This window comes from Haliotis cracherodii, unplaced genomic scaffold (assembly GCF_022045235.1).
Source record: "Haliotis cracherodii isolate W230 unplaced genomic scaffold, xgHalCrac1.p SCAF_2, whole genome shotgun sequence".
Classification (NCBI taxonomy): domain Eukaryota; kingdom Metazoa; phylum Mollusca; class Gastropoda; order Lepetellida; family Haliotidae; genus Haliotis; species Haliotis cracherodii.
Window position 1 is genome coordinate 29,648,640 of NW_027266275.1, and position 21,612 is coordinate 29,670,251.

General features: G+C 38.2%; 1 protein-coding gene across 1 annotated transcript in view; it reads right to left on the bottom strand.

Moving 5' to 3' along the window:
• LOC139467953 (uncharacterized) overlaps positions 1-20,621 on the bottom strand; it is a 50,635-nt gene extending 30,014 nt beyond the window's left edge. Inside the window, exons 1-5 of the mRNA XM_071249560.1 lie at positions 20,500-20,621; positions 5,052-5,101; positions 4,276-4,347; positions 2,031-2,181; positions 300-451 (exon numbers count right to left, since the gene is read on the bottom strand). Of these exons, the coding sequence (XP_071105661.1) occupies positions 300-451; positions 2,031-2,181; positions 4,276-4,336 (364 nt within the window). The 5' untranslated portion in view covers positions 4,337-4,347; positions 5,052-5,101; positions 20,500-20,621. The remainder of the gene's footprint in view (positions 1-299; positions 452-2,030; positions 2,182-4,275; positions 4,348-5,051; positions 5,102-20,499) is intronic.
• Positions 20,622-21,612: the final 991 nt, after the last annotated feature.

Sequence of the window (21,612 nt, forward strand, 5' to 3'; positions counted from 1 at the left end):
CCAACAGGTTACACACAGATGACAAGCATGAAATTCATGAGTGAACTGATTGGTCGCCAACAGGTTACTCACAGATGACCAGCATGAAATTCATGAGTGAACTGATTGGTCGCCAACAGGTTACACACAGATGACAAGCATGAAATTCATAAGTGATCTGATAACATGACTGATATCATATAATTACCACTCACACATGGAAAAACTCATTCACATGAACCAATTCAAACTTGATTGGCTGAAATTATGCCCAAACCTTGCTCATAAAAACATTTCTGTTCACACCAAAATGTACTTACCAAGCCAATTGAAGCTGCTTGGTTTGGCACGCAGACCATTCTTGGCGATGCTCGGTACGATGCCAGCTGGCTCCCTGAAGTAGAGGAAGGCATACTGTTCTGTCAGTTCCCGTGCATGGCGCCCGGACTCCTTCAGCTCTGCACGCTTTTCTCTGGAGACAACAAACAGTTGATACTTTACTCTACTTGACACATCAATCACACAGTTGACTTTGCTTGTCACTGTCATTACTTTACATGTGACTTAACATAAATATTGTCCTGAAGATGAGTAAGCATTCCATGTCATCTTTTGTTGTTCATTATTTGAACATAAGTATCACCTAAGAATGTTGTGATTAATCTTAGAATTTTGCTTTCATTTTTGGGGGACACTGTTACTGACATGATAATTAGTATGGTGCACTTAAAATTATTAAGAGACTAGAATGTTGTTTTACTTAAAAACATGTGTCTGCCCCCTCCTTTTTTGATACATTAGTACAAGTTGTTAGCGTAAATGTGTTTGCAAATCCAAAAAAGAGTAATTGCAAATTATAGCCTGGAAAGGTAATGGCTTCATGCCGAAATATTCATCAGCTGTAGAGTTTTAGCGGAAACAAACACTACTTGTTTGAGACAAAATCCAAATTATTTCCATGGAAACACAAGAAATTAAAAGAAATAAAAATTCAACAAGAAAATGGTGTGATCACTATCCACCGCCATGGGGCACATTAGAATTTGTTTGTTCATATAGCAGTGATTATAAACTATAAACTATAAAAAAGGTCCAATAAAGCCTAAAAAAGGGATAGCAACTTGGGCCGCTTTATGTCATCAGACAATTTGATTAAATATGAAATTAATACACACAAAAGGCCCCTTCTCTGTATAGCTTAGATAAGCTAACTTCAGTAGTTTCTGAGAAAACTTGTCCCCATTGCACACTCTATGCACTTAGTAAAATAGCATGGATCAAGGGCCATAACTCTGTAAACAAATAATTTATGGGACCAATATCTGAACTCTGTCTTGACAATTATCTCTTAGATAAGCATGCAAACTTTCATTTGAGTAACTTCAGCAGTTCCTGAGAAAACCTGTCCCCATTTCAATGCAGTATTCACTAAGTTGAAAAGACTGGAGCAAGGACCAATGTTCGAACTCATTCTTGACAAATATTTAAGATAGCTTGCAAATTTTCATTCATGCAACATCAGTAGTTTTTTTTTTTGGGGGGGGGGGGTAAAAATATGAAAAGGCAATAATTGAGTATGTGGTCATTGCACATATATGGTTTTATGCCAAAATATTCATTAGTTTGAGAATTATGGCTTGAATATGAAGCTAAGAGTTGTTTGACACTAAGTCCAAATTGTTACCATGGAAACTTATATATAAACAAAATAAAATTTAGAAAAATTTGAAAATAGCAAAAGGCACAAGTTATGCTGGTGATCAATGCATATACCACATTTTGTTTTGTTTTGAATGTTTTTCAAGTTATTGCTTGGAATAGGATGGGAACTTCAACGCCAATGCCAATGTTAAGGTCAGTGCCAACACCAACTGGCCAACGCCAAAGAGCCAAAAACAATATGTCTCCCCTCCCTTTGGGAAGTGAGACATAACTATTGACATAAATTGCATGTGGGAGTTTAAAGAAATATAAAATAAAGAAAAGTAGGTTCAAAGCTGCAGGCGAAGCAAATATTTTTGCCTATACTTCCATAGAGGGGTGGGACATACCTGTATTCCTTCTCTAAATCACGATTATCAAAGGTCTGTATGGCCTTGACCTCCCATTGACCTCGAACCTCCTGGTCAAGGTAACACCTGTCGATGGCCTGCAGCAACTCTGTTGCATCACGACTAGTGAGGGTGACATTCCTCAAGTTGTCTGCAACAAACAAAGCATACCTTTAAATATAATCAATAAATCAGTATATCAGTGGTAACATGCCCGCTTGCAATCAGTGATCCATCATTGCAAGTTTTGCAACTAGCATGATTTACTAATTGTACAGAGACATCTCACTTTCTGGTCAATCATGTCCACCAAAAAAGGGTAATTTACCATCTGGTCAATAATTATGGTCAAATAGGGAGACTCACTTTTGGTCAATCATTATAGTCAAATAGGGAGACTCACTTTCTGGTCAATCAGTCCACCAAAAAAGGGTAATTTACTATCTGGTCAATCATTATACAGAAATAGGGAGACTGGCTTTCTGGTCAATCATTATAGTCAAATAGGGAGACTCACTTTCTGGTCAATCAGTCCACCAAAAAAGGGTAATTTACCATCTGGTCAATCATTATACAGAAATAGGAAGACTGGCTTTCTGGTCAATAATTATAGTCAAATAGGGAGACTCACTTTCTGGTCAATCAGTCCACCAAAAAAGGGTAATTTACTATCTGGTCAATCATTATACAGAAATAGGAAGACTGGCTTTCTGGTCAATAATTATAGTCAAATAGGGAGACTCACTTTCTAGTCAATCATTAAACAGAAATAGGGAAACTTACTTTCTTGTCAATCATTATACAGAAATAGGGAGACTCACTTTCTGGTCAATCAGTCCACCAAAAAAGGGTAATTTACTATCTGGTCAATCATTATACAGAAATAAGGAGATTCACATTCTCGTCAATCATTATAGTGAAATTGGGCAACTCACTTTCTGGTCAGTCATTATACTGAAATAGGGAGACTCACTTTTGGGCCAATCAGTATACTGAAATAGGGCAACTCACTTTCTGGTAAATCATTATGCTGAAATAAGGTGACTTACTATCTGGTCGATCATTTTAGTGAAATAGGGAGACTCTCTATCTGGTCAATCATCATACTGAAATAGGGCAACTCACTTTCTGGTCAATCATACTGAAATAGGGAGATCTATGATCTGGTCAATCATTATATTGAAATATTGTGACTTACTATCTTTACTTCTTACAATCATTAGGCTAAAATAGGATGAGTCTACCTGGTCAATCATTATACTGAAATAGGATGACTCTACCTGGTCAATCATTATACTGAAATAGGATGACTCTACTTGGTCAATCATTATGCTGAAATAGGATGGCTCTACCTGGTCAATCATAACCAACCAATAACCAATTACATCATAACTGGGTATCAAAATAACTGGCCAATCATACAGGATCATCACAACATTACTATAAGCAGGCCTTGCTATGCTGTGTCAAGATTATCACTCTTCTACACAGGATGTCAGGAAAGTGTGTGAGAGTGAGTTCCATTTAACACCACTTTGAACAGCATTTCAGTAAAGTCATGGCATGTCTGCTTGATGTCTTTGATATTTACCACTCTGGTGAAGCCCACAAGCCCAGACTTTGCTAGAAACATAATCAGGGCAAATATGGGATTCCAAAATATGACCCTAGGTTACTGGCATGCACTAGCCAAGAAGCTCTGCATAGTGAATCGCAGGCCCTTGGAGGACGAGGCCACCCATGCCTTGAATGGCAGATAAGAATATCTTGTAACATGAAATCGTAGCTGTGGCTGTTTGTACGTACCTTTAGACAACTGTCAACATCATAACTGTGTATCAAAATAACTGGCCAATCATACAGGATCATCACAACATTACTATAAGCAGGCCTTGCTATGCTGTGTCAAGATTATCACTCTTCTACACAGGATGTCAGGAAAGTGTGTGAGAGTGAGTTCCATTTAACACCACTTTGAACAGCATTTCAGTAAAATCATGGCATGTCTGCTTGATGTCTTTGATATTTACCACTCTGGTGAAGCCCACAAGCCCAGACTTTGCTAGAAACACAATCAGGGCAAATATGGGATTCCAAAATATGACCCTAGGTTACTGGCATGCACTAGCCAAGAAGCTCTGCATAGTGAATCGCAGGCCCTTGGAGGACGAGGCCACCCATGCCTTGAATGGCAGATAAGAATATCTTGTAACATGAAATCGTAGCTGTGGCTGTTTGTACGTACCTTTAGACAACTGTCTCTTGATCTTGGGGATATTAAAGTTGAGCTGTGCCTGTTCAGACATCGCTGCGCAGGCTATAACAATAATAACAATAACAATAATAACTGTAATGAGGATTCAACTGAGGAGTGTGCGTAAATCCTACATCTCCACATTTATAAACACCTAACGGACAACCCGATACCCCAGTAGTGACATTTTCGGCAGTTCATTTTTTTTTTTAGTAGTAGAAAACAAGGAACCATTGCTGGGATACAGTAACCATCAGACTTGACAAGCACTGTATATAATACATTGCTCATCACCTGTTTGAACACAAACCAAGAAAATTCAAACTAATATTCTCCTATGACATTTTAGAATCTTGCATTCTGATTCGAATAGCAGCAGTGAATCTATATTGCTCCATGATTTGGACAAAGTCTTTAAAAACCTGACCAGTAGGCATTTTCACATATTCATATATTTAAGTGAGTGAGTGAGTGAGTGAGTGAGTGAGTGAGTGAGTGGGTGAGTTAAACGCCGCTTTTAACAGTATTCCAGTTACATCACAGCGTGTCAGTTTAATGTGGAAGGAAAGCCCGAAGTGAAACCCATGAGCACGGGTATGGTGCTGACAAACCTAGAAACATAATCGGGCGATCCACAAGCATAGGTTTCTGGCATGCCTAAGGGACGCAACTCTACACAGCGAATCGCGGTGCCTTAGACAACTGGGCCACCCGTGCCCCCTATTTAATTTAAGAACCACTAAGGCGACATGCAGACATGGACGTACCTTGGTGTGTCGAGTTCTTGGAACCACATTTCAGTGTGTGAAGTCACAAACTGAAAAAAAAAATCATTCATTAAACATTTTCAAAAACATAAGCTCACTCGAACCTTTACAAGAACAAAATGTTTTTGTTCATACTTATTTCCCAAACATACTGTCAGAGCAGCCTCGTGAAAATATGGATTTTTAATTCCAAATACAAAACCCATTTTTTTCGGTACTTGGGCAAAGTCATTGAAGAGTACTATAAACATGATAAACGACTTGCAAGGCTCAATTTAGGAACTTGATTTAACTTGAACCAGGTGCATGTTGATATGAAAATCAAGTTGCACCAGCCAAAACCAAGTTGCACCCTGGTCCCATAAATTTGATCAAAGTTAAAACATTGGTCAGTCTGCTGCAAAAGTCACATAAATTAATGATGCATGGCTGTAAAACCTAACAGGAACATGGGCATATAAATCTTGAAGTACCCACAGATTGGTGACATCAGGCCTGAGACAGCATGACAAATTACACATAGCACAGGGATTGGTGACGCAGTATGGTAAAGAAAACCTTAGCGGTATTGAGTGTGTTCAAAGATTTATTTGGTACAGACATGTAAGAGTTAGTCAGACCAAATTAAACTTTTTTTACATGCACTTGGTGCATGTAGACATAAATATCAGGTTGCAGTTTTCAATAATAAGTTGCACTTGTGCATATTTTAAATAGCTCAACCCATGATTGCTTTGCTGATTCATGGCTTCTGTTGTTTGTTTGTTTGTTTGTTTGTTTGTTTTCAAAATGAAATAAATACAATAACCATGATTGTTTGTAACTATTTTTTGCCTTTCTCATGGTGAGCTTGCACTTCTATCATACCAAAAAGGGCACAAAATGTTTAAAAACAGGTACGAAAATATCTTATTGAATTCCCACACAGAGTAATGGAAATTGACCCCTTGAAAAGCCCCATAAACAAAGTCACCCTGACTGCTGAAAGGGTCGTGATTTTGAACTATTTGAACAGCAAGGGTGGGCCACAGAGTAGTCAGAGTCATCATTGCACTCAGCGGTGCCACAAAATAATGGTGCCAATGACTTGGCATTCAAATATTTTCAGCATAAAAACTAAAGCCTAAATTCTTACACTAAAATCCTAATGATATGACGTCATCATAAAGAGGAACATGCATGCTACAGTTCAGCTCCTTGTCTACCAATTTCAGAGATGATGATCACAGAGCCAAATATGCAATTTGAGAGAAATTGCAAAAGATAAAAAGCAAGGCAAGAATTTAAAATACTGCAAATACTTTAACATTTGTTACAATCCAACTAAACATATACCAAGTGACATTAAAGTTTGAAAAATAATATCAGAGTAATTGCCATAAATATGGCAACATGGCTGCGAAGGTGGCTATACTGAAATCATTTTCAAACGTCATAAACAAATTGGGATGATACCATTGATTGGAACAAGCTTGTGAAGTTTCACCTTCATTATTACAGTTGTTTCTGAGGAAATGTTTATGACAAATATATTTTGAAGAGCCTATTCTATCAATACACAATTGGACACTGGATAATTAATTTATTATTTATTAAATTTAATAATCAATGTGAAGCTGATGCTTTACATGAGACGTGTTTGTTTCAATGACAGTTACACACACAGTTGCAATCATTTTGGAAACATTTGGGATATAAAGTCAATAATTGATTGTTATGTTCTGGGCTTCTTTATTTTCCGGTATTTCAGTGAATTATGTTACCATGATTATTGTGTTACATCCAGTCATTTCCAGGTAACAATGTCAGAAATGGCTGTATGACAGGATGAAAGGCAATACAACAAAATAAAATTAAACTTTTACCACCCATTATGCAGTTGTCCATCACCATAGTAACACATTAACAAATTAGTCTCCGTTGCCAGCATATGCGACATATGTAATTATTTATTGCTTCAGAATGGACCTTTTCAACTGTCAATATTGCTGTAATTCTACTGTTTATTGACAAACCCTACTTCACCCACTCCTAAATACATGCTATATAGTGATAATTGACCTTAAGGGTCTCAAACAGACGAGGTTAGCCCACTTCAGTGTGTAACTAGTTTTGCTAAGTTTTGCTCATTTTTAGAGCCCATAAATGTCTCTACCTTAAATAAAGCAAACATTACCCCAAGGCACTGTTTGATTAGCTTTGTGCCTGTCTCAGGCAAGGTAAGTAATGTATCTGGTGGGAGTGTTTGACCGATTACATCACAATTGTCAGTTGCATGATGGGAAGAAAAAACACCAATTCCCCGGTAGTTAACACTGATGCTGAGTTACACAATCGATGGGAGTCTTTATAGGCATTTAGAAGTTGAATACAATCATGATTACAAAATGATAATCTGAATAGTCTTAATAAAATGAAAAACACCGCTAATCATGAACTTTTCCATCCCTTCTGAACCAAAACACACCATGTATGAACAGTGATGTGAGTATCCATTTACAAAACGTTAATGAACTTAATATATCTGACACGCCTCCCATCCTGGGAAGAGTGAGTGAGTGAGTGAGTTGGGTTTAACGCCGCTTTTAACAGTATTCCAGTTATATCACGGCGTATCAGCTTAATGTGGGAGGAAAGCCCGAAGTGATGCAGGTCTCGAACGTTTACCACTTTTGGTGAAACCCACGAGCACGGGTATGGTGCTGACAAACCTAGAAACATAATCGGGGCGAACCGGGATTCGAACCCACAATCATAGGTTTCTGGCGTGCCCAAGGGACGCAACTCTGCACAGTGAATCGCGGCGCCTTAGACGACTGGGCCACCCATGCCCCCCCATCCTGGGAAGAGGGAAATCAGGGAGGAGGAGTTCATAAAATGTAATACACATATTTCAGAGGGTCATGTTAGAATGGACATTTTATAATAAAACACAAAGTTCTTTTGCATTTTGTCTTTTCAGGGAAGGTCATGAAAACAAATGTACATGGACATGGAGAGGGTTATCCAAAAATATGACAAGCATCAGGGGAGGGTCATTATTTTCTGTACATTTGTCACTAATTATTGTCAAAAACGATTTTGTTTCATCGACATTTGAGCTGAGTCTGTTCTCTACCATTTGATCTCTGACAAGGATATTTTGTGAATTGTATTAATAAGGGCCTTCCTCTGTAAACTTTCCAGGGCACTTATTACAGTGAATATGTTATTGCAATAGTTGTGCCATCAATAGTTGGGAGTTAACTGACGGTAAAAGTCCAGTATGCACCCTTGCCGAAAAAGGCTGGAATTATGGAGTTCTATTGTGGCTGGACTCATGTGTCTATGCATAGTTCAATCAAAAACGTGTCACGGATTCGACATCCAGTTCATAAAATGCCGTGCAGATTTCGGTCGATGGCAGGATTTGCAAAGTAAACCCTTTTCATTACAATATAGATCGTGATTATCGATCAGATCATTTTCACTGGGCAACGCAACCTTATTTGAAGCAAATGCAAGTGATACGAAGAGGCTTCGTGCTTTCCTCCTACATTTGACTGGAGTGAGTGAGTTACTCCACTTTCAACATTAGTCCAGTTATATCACGGCGTGCCAGCTTAATGTGGGAGGAAAGACCGAAGTGATGCAGGTCTCAGACGTTTACGACTCCGGTGAAACCCACGAAGATGGGGATGTGCTGACAAACATAATCAGGGTGAACCTGATTTGAACCCACAATCATAGGTTTCTGGCGTTCCCAAGGAACGCAACTCTGTACAGCGAATCATGGCGCCTTAGACTGGGCCAACCGTACCCCCACATTTGACTAGAATACTGTTTGTTAACCAAACTCACTCACACATCCACCCATTGGTGCCAAGGGGCTATACACATTGAAAAACACACTGACTGGAGTGAGTTATAGTAAGCAGTATTTTATTTCACTGATGCTGGTAAATAAATGTATATTCATGTTAGCCATTGGATGATAGCAGGAGCATGACATCAGGGTACAATGACACAATCAGTCAGGTGATACACTGTGACCATCAGATCAGGTTTTTTAAAAGAACAAGTATGGATGAGTGAATTTGGATTAACACCGCTTTAGGAGGAAAGCCCGAAGTGATGCAGTTCTCAGACGTTTACCACTTTGGTGAAACCCACAAGCATGTGTATGGTGCTGACAAAACTAGAACCATAATCAGGGCGAACCGAGATTCGAACCCGCAATCATATTCCCAGGGGACGCAACTCTGTATAAGAACAGTTACCTACTCTGACCAGACTCCCACAATAATAACATTGACAGAGGCAGCTACATCCTAAGTGTTTGGAATCTGTGAGTAGGGTTTACAATCATTTATATCATATCAGCTCAAAATATGAAGAAAGCGATGCAGATCATGGACAGTTACTAGTTTGGTGAAAAAAAACACACAAGTCAGCTACGCGTGTTTGTTGTTTAACACCGCACTGAGTAATATTCCAGCTATATGACGCAGTCCGTAAATAATCTGAGTCTGGACCAGACAATCCAGTGATTGATATCATGAGCATCTTGGCAACTGGGATACGATGACATGCATCAACCAAGTCAGAGAGCCTGACCATCTGGTTCCTGCAAGTCCTGTTGCCTCTTACAGCAAACATGGGTTCCTGAAGACCTTCTCTCAGCCCGGATCTTCAGGAGTTCACATCAGTTATTGAGCTGGCAAAGCCATGATCAGTACATTACAGTTTTGTATACACAAGCAACCTCTGCACCCATCAAAACATATGACCACTTTGTGGTGTAGTCGCTATAATTAAGCAACAAACCAGCAAGTGCTCAGACAAATGAGTGATCAGATCACATCGGCAATATTTATTGGAGTAGGACTCACTGGATTTTTGCGAGTCTTAATCAAAAATACAATTTTGGTGTTTTTCTCTTCTCCAAGTCACAACCTATGAATGAAGCTAAGCAAGGGTCGATTAAGTTTGATCACTTGCACCTGATGTACCAAAAATACTTGATGATCTTACGAGAGCGATTACAGCTGTTAACCATTTGTAAAAACAATGCAAATATATGTACACTGTCCTGAATATTGAAGTACAATATGAATATTCATGAGCATTTATATGAGAGAGCAAGTCCAAAGGTGACACATGTCACACAGTTAGGTTAAGTATTGTGTGCAATTAACATTATCAGGAACACAATTAGCATTATTAGGAACACAATTAGCATTATTAGGAACACAATTAACAGAATGGGAGTCATGTTTGACCTAGGTCCCTGTATCGATATGATGTCCTTTGTTTATCTAAATGTCTGTTAAGTATCACATCGGGGAGGGGGGGAAAAAAGACATTTTACACAATGTGCATCAGGCCCATTTTATCTTGCAGTTTCACAAATTCAATGCTTAGCTTTATTTGGAAAGAAAGAATTAGACATCACAAAAACAGTACTTTCAGATTATGCTTTTTTCAACTTTACATTCTTGGGGTCAGCTAATCTGTAAATACAAAACATCAATGCCAGAGAATAAAAAGTATTGATAATATGCCGAAACAGATTCCATTTGGCATAAAAGGTTGATAATAAGGCTGAAAATGATATCAATGGATCCAAGAAAATCAGTGACGACACTAGGTGTTCGCTAAAAAGGGTAACAATGTCATGCCCTACCAGTGGCACCAATTTTTCAAAAGTGTATTACCCCAAAACCTAAGAGACTTTGAAAAGCACTACACAACACACATACATGGAAACACTCATAACATATCTAACATGAGTGAGTGAGTATTCTTTTATGCCGCTTTTAGCCATATTCCAGCAATATCAGAACGGGGGACACCAGAAATGGGCTTCACACATTGTACCCATGTGGGGAATCGAACCCGGGTCTTCGGCATGACGAGTGAAAACTTTAACCATTGGACTACCCCACCACCCTCCAACATGAAAGTATTGAACCAGGGGTCCGGAAAATTTAAAATCCCAATCGGACATTTGCATTTAGGCCACGCCCCCTTCAAATAGCGTATTTTCGTATGAGTTTTCACACACATTACAAGTTGTTACGTACAGTGTTCCCTCGTTATTGAGCACTTCGGTTATAGCGCAGTAAAGCATGGCTCCCAAAATTTACTAACATTGTAAGAAAACTCAAGTTTTCCAATGACACGATGTTTTCCTCCATCCCAGAAAACATTATCAGCTGATCATTGCGATCACGTAACACCGGAAATACAAGTCAACAAATCCGAACTGAAGAACATAATTTAATCCTATCATTATAAATATCAATAATTGAACACTACATTATGTTCACAACTACTGATATAGTACCCACACTAAAAGTAAGATCTGAATCCCTAAGCACTCATTACTTATGCCACAGCAGGGAGAAACGATGCAAAGCTTCAAAAACAACGATCCTGCAGCCATACAGATGGAAAAGATTGGGTATTGATAGATTTAGGGCAAACAAAAAACATCCTAAACAACAAAGGAATTTTCTACACATACCATATATTTACTGTGCAGAAAATAACACACGGACCATGCAAGGTTAAAAATAATGATCATTTTCACTAGTCCACAAAATGATCTGGTACAATGTCGACATCTACATAAAAGTCCATAGAGTTTTGGGTTGTGTTTTTCTCACGTTACACACAGAAATATTCTAGCTGTATGAAAGTGGCCTGTAACTAATCAAGACTGAACCAGACAATCCAGTTATTGACATTATGAGCAACGATCCCTGCCATTGCGGTATGATTACAAAAAATCAACCAAGTCGCCAGGCCTGAAAATCTGATTCAAGTTACCGCTCACAACCAGAAAAGACTTCTTTGGAACATGAGGCTAATTCACGAGGAAATGTCACAAGTCCTTCCTGAAATTTACTAGTCAGGGGATTTAAGGGGGTTTTATGTTAATTTTCGACTCTGTTATGGGAGTCTGTTTTAGAGTTTGGGATGACATACAGAGCAAACATGTCGTAAACATGACAAACTGACTATTATAAACAGTGAGTGAGTGAGTTGGGTTTAACGCCACTTTTAACAGTATTCCAGTTATATCACGGAGTGTCAGCTTAATGTGGGAGGAAAGCTCGAAGTGATGCAGGTCTCAGACGTTTACCACTTCGGTGAAACCCACGAGCATGGGTATGGTGCTGACAAACCTAGAAACATAATCGGGGAGAACCGGGATTCGAACCCAAAATCATAGGTTTCTGGCGTGCCCAAGGGACGCAACTCTACACAGCGAATCACGGCGCCATAGACGACTGGGCCACCCGTGACCCTATTATAAACAGACATGAGCTCCCGGTGACTCATGTCACATGGCAACACACATGAAATACCAGCACGCCGGCGAACAGATGGTGATGGTGACACTAACATCTTGCTGTGTAAACGGATCTCATAAAAAGTGTGGTGGTCGTGTTATGATGTGGGGCAACTGATTCGCTTCCATGAGTAAACCAGATGCAACAACATTTTGAAGAAATACTTCATCCATCCAGAGTGCTCCACACAATGAACAAAAACCTGGTACATCAGTCTTTCTGCCACTTAATCTAAAAATCATGATCCCACTGATTTCACCACAAGACAAATGATAAGAGTGGTTATTGCTCAATGCTGCTTGCATCTATTCACAGCATAAACCCGCACAAACAAAAAGGTTCTCCTTATAGTGCACCCTTTTGGTGCAGATACCTTGCACTCAGAAAAAAACGATGGAGTCTAAAATATTTTTTATTATCCACAGCAAATGGCGTTAGGCTCACTCACTCAAATTGAGCCACATCTTGTAGGACCGGTATGAAATATCTCTTCTGCTCTCTCAAGCATGGATCAAAGTTAAGCCCTGTATCATCATGATCATGGAGTGGGCAAGCTGTTACTCAGACACTTGAGCTTTGTTCCAAGCTGACGGTATTGATCTGGATGGAGTATCATTACATAAACATGACACATCTGCTTCGTAGTCCAGCTGTATGTAACCAGGTCAAATGGAAAAATATACTCTGCCATCATGGCAACAGACATAGTAACGACCCCTGTGCAATCTCTGTAATATCTGCAATTTAAGCTCCTTACAGTGTCATGTCATCCATATTAACATTGACCTTAAGTGTACACTACCATGGTGATGAACAGAGCTAAAACATTAACAAATTACAAGGCAACAAACAAATGCTTCATATCCCAATCTCAGTCTGTCGGCAGTAGTGAAACTGTCAACCCCTTTTTGGTATGCTGGGGGTGTATTCTGGACTCAGCAGTGTGGTATACAAGATGCAAATCAAATCGTATTTGGTAAGCAGATTCAACATTTCAAAAAAGATATGGTGTATGTAGAAAATTCTTAAGATATATATACATTTTCTCAGTAATTTAACTTTAGATTGCATCATTTCAGCAATGCTTTTGAGATTTTTGCATATAGGTAGTAATTGGGATTCAGCAACGAGACAAATTAGAAGGTATTCAGGGGAGGGAGGGTGGCACCCTCAGTACTTACCACAATTACTTATTAGGAATTACTTTATCTAGAAGTGAACAAAAAATTAATAAACCATGATTAAAATCATGTTACCTCTGGTGACTTTGTACTTTGAGAAAAATTTTGAATTTCTCTTTCAATCAAGCCATAATCTAGTCACAAGAATATCCAACATATTTATCTTGTTTTTCACAAGTATCCCCTTCCAAGCAGTGAATTTCCAAAAGAGAACACAGCAAAGATCTTATTAACATAATCAAAACATTTAAAAATGATATATACCACTCAAAAGAGGTCAAGGAACACCTGATTATTTCATGACTATTGTTAATTGTCATGTCATGACAGATTAACTGAAGTAATATGAAAGAATTGGGTGTTCATTAACTTCTTTTGTGTCGACTACAAAATCTGAGCCATGGGCAGACAATAGCCATAACAAGTCATTTTAAAAATCGGGTGTTATTTAACTTCTTTTGAGCAGTATATCCAATTTTTAAATCGAAAAAAATAATGGAACTGATGCTGTATTGGAAAAAGATATGGCACTTTACCTTGCTGTATTTTAGAACACAATGATCAAGTTGTTCAAATATTTTAATACACATAACCTCAGAAGTTTGGGTGGAGAAGAGTTATGAGAGTGAGTGAGTTGGTTTAAACATCATTCTGAACAGTATTCCATTATCACTGCATGTTTGTTTCATGTGGGAGGAAAGCTTAAAATGATTCGTGTCTTTGACATTTACCATTCTGATGAAACACGAAGAGCACTGGTATGGTGCCGACAAATCAATAAACATACTCAAGGACTCTGCCCACAAACTGCAGCGCCTTTGATAACTGGGCCACACATGCTCCCTTACAAGATGAATTTGTGACGCAATGAGAACAGGAAATAACAGACATGCAAACAGAAAGATCCAGGAAGTCAATTCATGAACTGATGATAGCAAGGAAAATAACTAAAGAACCTTAAAATAAAATCTCCAATGTACCTCAACTAGCTGAACAGCGTTAATACATCAATGAAGGAAATATCTAGAACACATCCATCAAATAACTTTGGCATCATGATCAGTCATTTCACCAAATTCCAGCAACCTTCACAGACCTTTTCTCTCAAACAATATTGTGATGAAGTGAGCAATATTCAAGCAAAATAAAACGGGACAACAAGAATGGGCATCACACGTTTGGCCATGCTGTGCATCAAACCTGCATCAGTTGACGAGTCCAAGTTTTAATCAGCACGCTACCTTACCACCCTCATTGTGAGAAATTGACCAATGGCCTTGAAATATATTTTATACTTGTTAGGATAATAAGAAAAAAGGTCTGCCTTAGATGATTACATCTAATCTATTCACTCAGATATGAATAAAAAATCTGTTCTTGTTGAAATCAGTTTGAACCTTCTTATCGGGAATCTTTTTTACCATGAAGGTGATTGTGCCATTGCTTTGTCAAGTATGTACATTCGTCTTTGACAAAAACTGAAGTTTAACAACACAGACAGCATCTAAAGACAGTTTGTTTGTGGTTTTGTGTCACCAAAAAGACAGTAAGGTTGGTTCATTATTATCAGCATGTCATTATGGAATTGCCAAAGTCAACATCAGTAGCAACAGCACCAGCTTATGTCCACAACTTGATAAAAGTGATCCTAAAACACTCAGAGTTTCAAAAGGGGATCCTAGTTGTTATAGGTAAACTTTTTCAGGGACACTTTGCAGGACAGTTAATCAATAAACGACTTTCACTGTGACCTTGACCTCAATTGAACGCTACAAAAACTCTTGACCACAACATGATATGAAAGTTATCCCAAAATGCTCAATGGTTTCAAAAATGGATCAGTTAGATTAGGAAAACCTTTTTGGGGCCTGGACTTTTACAGGACAGGTAATCTACATACGACTTCCACTGTGACCTTGACCTTACATGAAAGCTACTAAAACTCTCAAGTTTTCAAGGGCCCAATCCAGGTTTCATGCAAATGCAGTATACATTTCATGTGTTATCATGTAACCAATCTTATTTTCATAGCATGGCCATTGATTGATTTGACTTGATGTAAGCAATGGCATGTTGAGGAAGCATTGCCCCCAAAACAGAGTGTCATCATTTTTGTAATAACATGAACAATGACCTTCACCTTTGACCAAGGCATCTTAAAATAAACCTAGAGTAGGTATTTACCAAGTTACCTAGGTGATGAAAGCAGGAAAAAAAATGGCATAAGATGACCACAAAATTCTCATGTGATTATGTTTTCTTGAAATCTTGACTTTCAGTCATGTCTGGTCTAAATGAATTCCCATGTGGAAGATGTGGACTGCAGAATATCCTGATGTGTACAAGCTTTGTCTAATTTCAAAGATCAAAGATTTAAACAAAATTGTTTTATTTGAAAACAAGAGTCATCAGTATTTTCACAAGTTGAATCATTCTTCACAGTTTCAGGTGACAGCTGTACCACTTTTAGAGGAATGAAATATTTTACTTAAGTATGTCTTGGATAACCATCAGATATTTCAGAGAGAGGTCTGTATTAGAGTTCACACACACCAAAGCATAAAAATCAGACTGTAATATTAATACTCAAATAAACACCTAACGTGTATCCGATAACATCCCCGTAGTTCCAATGTTACATTGATGAACCAAGTCTGCCTTAGTGTTACACTCAGGACCACTTGCTTTGGATCAGTATCTTAAACATTCACTGATCAGTGTGTCGAACAGAACATCAACATAAACTAAAGGTTAGAGGACATACATTTCACTGAACATATTCATATCATCAATGTCATCATGGTTGCCATGGAACAAGCAGCCTGGAAGACAGCTGTTCCTGATGTAATAAGGTATCCAGGACAGCTCTTCAATGGTAGCCTGGAGTGCATTCAAAAGACACAGCATTGACATTTCTTGTGAATGGTCCCGTGTTCAGATCTACTTTTTGCTCTTTTGCTTACAGGACTTGACAGGACTATCTACCTGAACTTGCTCATTATTTCTAATAGTTCTACTCCGAGCAAATACAGTACCAGCCTTTAAGCTGTGGAGTGTCATTTTGACACTGGATGCAATTGCAATCCTGGAGACATCTGGGCACTGAAAGCAGTGCAGTTTACCAACCAAATGGGCAAGTCCAGTTTAGTTGTTCCTGCCAGTGCAAACTTCCCTATCCCTTCACCAAATGGTTATGTTTGACAAGCTAAACTGTATTCTGAAAGTCTTTGCTCACCTCCGTGGCATTCCAAGAATGTCAGGAACTGGACAAGAAGATAGTCTTGAAGTAAAGTGGTATACCTTTTCTGACATTATCAAATTAATCTTAGTTTCAGGAAATTTGTGTCTTGTTGCTGCCCATCCATTACTGATTCTGGTAAGACTCACCTGTATTTTACAATCAAAACTTCAATGAAGTGCATTTCACTTCATGCCGATGTGGTCATTCACTCAGGTGACAAGTGAGGAAATAGACAGGTGAAATACACAGCACAGTGTATGAAGCTGCACACATCAATATCAATATGGTTAGTGTTCTATCCCACTGATTAACAAGTGAAATTATTGAATATTGATTCCAGTGTACCTTTAGCTTTCTGAGTCAAGAATATATCACTTCCAGTGTATAAACCTAAAGCAGACCTTCTCACCAACATTTCATGAAAATGAAATACAACATAAACATGTATTGAAATACTATATAAATTTTATTCTCACAAGGAAAAATAAGCAGAAAGCTAACATTAAAGTTGCAATGGTTAGTCCCTTTTGCTGACCAATTATCTAAGACTAGTCTGCCATTAAAACTTAAGCAAATAAAGTGCATCTCTCAAAACAGTTTCTCAGCTTTCAAACCACCTGTATTCAGCTACTCCATAGCTCAATGTCATTTTCATTATTAGGATTTCATTATCTAAAAATGTGGAAATAACACAACAATAAATTCACCTTTAAAATAAGACTTGCACATTTCTGAAACCCTGCAATCCACAGGTTTCCAGAAAGACAAATGCAAAAAAACATAAAATACCAACATCAGAATAAAAACCTTTTCAAAGCCTTTACCATATAAAAAAAACCAGCAAAGATTCTTTCAGTTCTTACATCTTAGATCTACAGCGCTTACGCCTTCAACATACTTAGGCATTTTATTCAGATTTTCAAACTTGATGTGGTTCCAAACACACAAACTTCATAACCAGAAATAGACATTGATAAACTTTTCAGAAAGCTGTATATTACAAAACATTAATTTATAGGGTACAAGCTACACACAAAAAGTAAACATTCATATGAGACTTGTAATCATACTTCAACATTTTAAAAGCATTACCTCAAACTCAAAGCTTTTTCGTAAAATATCTAAAGTAGTCATATGTTGGGGTGAAAAGTTAATTTGTTGTACAGGCTAAACTAAAATCAATCCAAAATTTAAAAGTAACAGTGAGTGAGTGAGTTGGCTTTAACGCTGCTTTTAACAGTATTCCAGTCATATCACGGCGTGTCAGCTTAATGCGGGAGGAAAGCCTGAAGTGATGCAGGTCTCAGACGTTTACCACTTCGGTGAAACCCATGAGCACGGGTATGGTGCTGACAAACCAAGAAACATAATCAGGGCGAATTGGGATTCGAACCCACAATCATAGTTTCTGGCATGCCCATGGGACGCAACACTGCACAGTCAATCGCGGCACCTTAGACGACTGGGCCACCCGTGCCCCTTAAAAAGTAACATGCAGTCTAGATATTTGTTGAGTTCTGTACACAGGTAATGAATTTCTGGTTTATTATATGTATCAATAGTTCTGTACTGTCGCTTGAAGGGGAAAGACAATTGAGAGGATGATCTTTTTCATATGGCGAGTGAGTTGGGTTTAGCACCACTTTTAACAGTATATCAACGCATTTCAACTTATTGTGAGAGGAAAGCCTGAAGTGATGCAGGTCTTAGACGACCCACAATCACAGGTAAGGTGCTGACAAACCTAGAAACATAATCAGTGCGAAACAGGATTCAAACCCACAATCAAAGGTTTCTGGTGCACAGCAAACTTGAACATATTTTTTTAGAAAGATCACCATGATTGTCAAGTTTAGGGTCAAAACCTCAAGATAGGTAGTGTTATGACAATATTATTAATGATTAAACAAATTATTACATGATTCATAAATGCTATTCCTATATAAGGTGAACAACTTAATATTGAAAGTATTCACAACAGTGCTTATTGTGACATATTGTTGATTCTTTACTCTCCCAAAAAGGAACTTTGTATTGTTGATTCTTTACTCTCCCAAAGGAACTTTTAAACATGGGACAGAATGCATCAGGCCAGTAGACTTGGAGCCGATTCTTCCCTGCAAGATGCACTCCCAAGATCAGTTCTTCACAGCTCAATAAGAAGGCTTCATCATTATCATCATTATTACTGTCGTCTGTGTGAATCAGTGTAGGGCTAGTTGTCCAACGTTGGACCATGGTGACGTCACAGTTAGGTCATGACACATCATACATCATGGAACCCAACTTATCATCATAAAACATACACAGCCAAGATATGTGCAGGCTCTGGGCTTTTGTTCCGCTATCATCAGTACCAATGTTGTTTGTGAGATGGTCTGCACCTTTGATCTCGCTTCCACCATGATAGAAATGGGAATAACTCCTTTTTCTCTAAAATATCATTGTTAATTCAACAACACCAACACACAAATTTGGTACATAACACCAATACCCAACTTTTAAGTCAACATTTGATACATTATCGCTCTGACCCAAAAGTTGCAAAAACAATATACACAAAAATAAAACAACATTGATTGAATTGATGCCCACAACCTCAGCAATGGTTTGTCTGATTTCAGCTTGAACTTTGAAACAGCTGTAGTTGGTACTGATTGCTGCAGCTTAACACATCATACACTCAACAAATCTAAACATTATACTGTGTATCTATTTAAGATGGGGTGGGGGGGGGGGGGGGGGAAAGAGGTGTGGCGCTGGTCTTAGTACTGTATTATATTTTGCTGACCCATACCCCCATTTAATGGAACATTTTTTCATGTCTCCTCCCTATAATAAATCCTGACCCTAAATAATGTTCAAATTTATAAAAAAAAATATATATTTTTGCGACACCCCCACCCCCCTACATGAGGACACTGGCCCAATTATAAATAACCAGTCCCTAATACAAATTCAAACAAACCCTAGGTATTTAAAAAAGCATCATGTCTAAGAATCCTAATACATCCAATGCTGCTGCTTTTCTAAAATTCCATTTTCATGTGTGGTAATATTTTCTGAGTTATTTATGCCTCAATTTATGAAATAGGCCTACACATCATGTCTGGAAAATAACAGTGTTTACAATCAGGCATGAGTCACGCCATCCTGGTATCACATGGGAAGCAGTCATTGTCTTGAAAAATCTATTTGCTGGATTTATAAATAGACAGTCAAGCCTGTGTTCAGATATGTTGTTCTGTATGCATTTATCACTCTTAACACTGAGGAAGCGTATCCCTCAGTGACCAAGCTGAACCCAACGCCTTCCCTTTACGAATGAGTGACCTCAAGGCTGACCACAGGGCGCTGCGTTGAGGTCGATGTTGCCAACTGCAACTTGCAAGGCGTGTATTTACATAATGACATCTCGCATCTTCTCTGCATCGCAGTAAACGGCCGAATTTGCGTTGCCCAGTATCCTAGTTAATAATCACCATTTATAAGCAGCATTTGCTGCCAACTATGACGTAGGCAATAGTTCGTAACCTTGCGAAAAAACAAGCCCGGCATCTCTCCGAATTTTAGCTATGGCATCGCGAGAGAGCCTGTGGTTTGTCAGATTCGAGACTCTACACCGTCCACACATGTGTCCAGCAATCGAGTCTACGGATCATAACACACTATATCGACAAACCTACCTGGTATATGACGCAATAATATTCACGTCTTGTGAAAATTCAAGCAACGATCAGAAGGAAGAACTCGCAATCTCTCCGAAAAGAAATTATTTCCAGCATACACCCCTTGAAAACAGCGTAGAATCTAATGGCGCGGTTGGCCGATTTGTGATTGTTATGGGAAACAACCAATCAGATATCCGTATTTCGTCACATGGTTTCATCGCGTCAGCCCGAGGCCTACAGTTCAACCAAGGCAAGGAGGACTTTCCCTGTCGATATCAGGTGTTCATCAAGACAGTTCATGTGTGGTCGAAGTCTTCGTTATATATCTCGAATGTTGAAACTTGCATTTAAGGGACATTTAATCACAGCTATACTATAAAGTATGATAAGTCGTCATAGCTAATACTGCCTATGTCACAATGAAGTAGCGTCTTACTATATTTATGCCTTCGATGTCTCTGTCATCAAATCGTTTGTGCACTTAATTCATATATTTTATTGCATGAACATTTAACGTCCCAACCCTTTTAACCAATTAAAAGTATATTGTTTTGTTACATATCAAAACAAACATAGCCAACAGTTTTTTGTTGTTGTTGTATTTTATAGTTAAGTTCAATTAAATGTAGCAACATGTTTTTTCAATGAATTTACCATATGTTTGAACAAAATATTATTCAAATGTGGTCTGCAATTGCTAATAGATGACATTGTCTCTCTATACCTGAATTATCTTAAACTTATATCCATTTTTGTTACTTTCGCTTCCAACAGCGGTCTCGTAGTTTTCAAGAATATTTTTTGTTAAAGCTGATTTTGTATGCAATCATATCTAAATGTATAATAACGATTTTTCGTGACCCTAAATATTTTTGGATATTTTGGTTTATATTTCTTTAGATTTTGCAAACACAAAACTATTTTTGAAGTCGCAAATACAAGAGGTGGTGAACCGTCCCTGTGTGTTAAGCAGGGAACATTTACATTTAAAGGTTTTACATTTGAAATGAAATAATTTAATTTTCCGGAAGACAACTACACACAAAGTCAATCTGCACACAAAGTATATAATAAATAGGATATTCCGTGTGTCTCGTGAAAAATCAATTTTCTCTCATCTGGCGACGG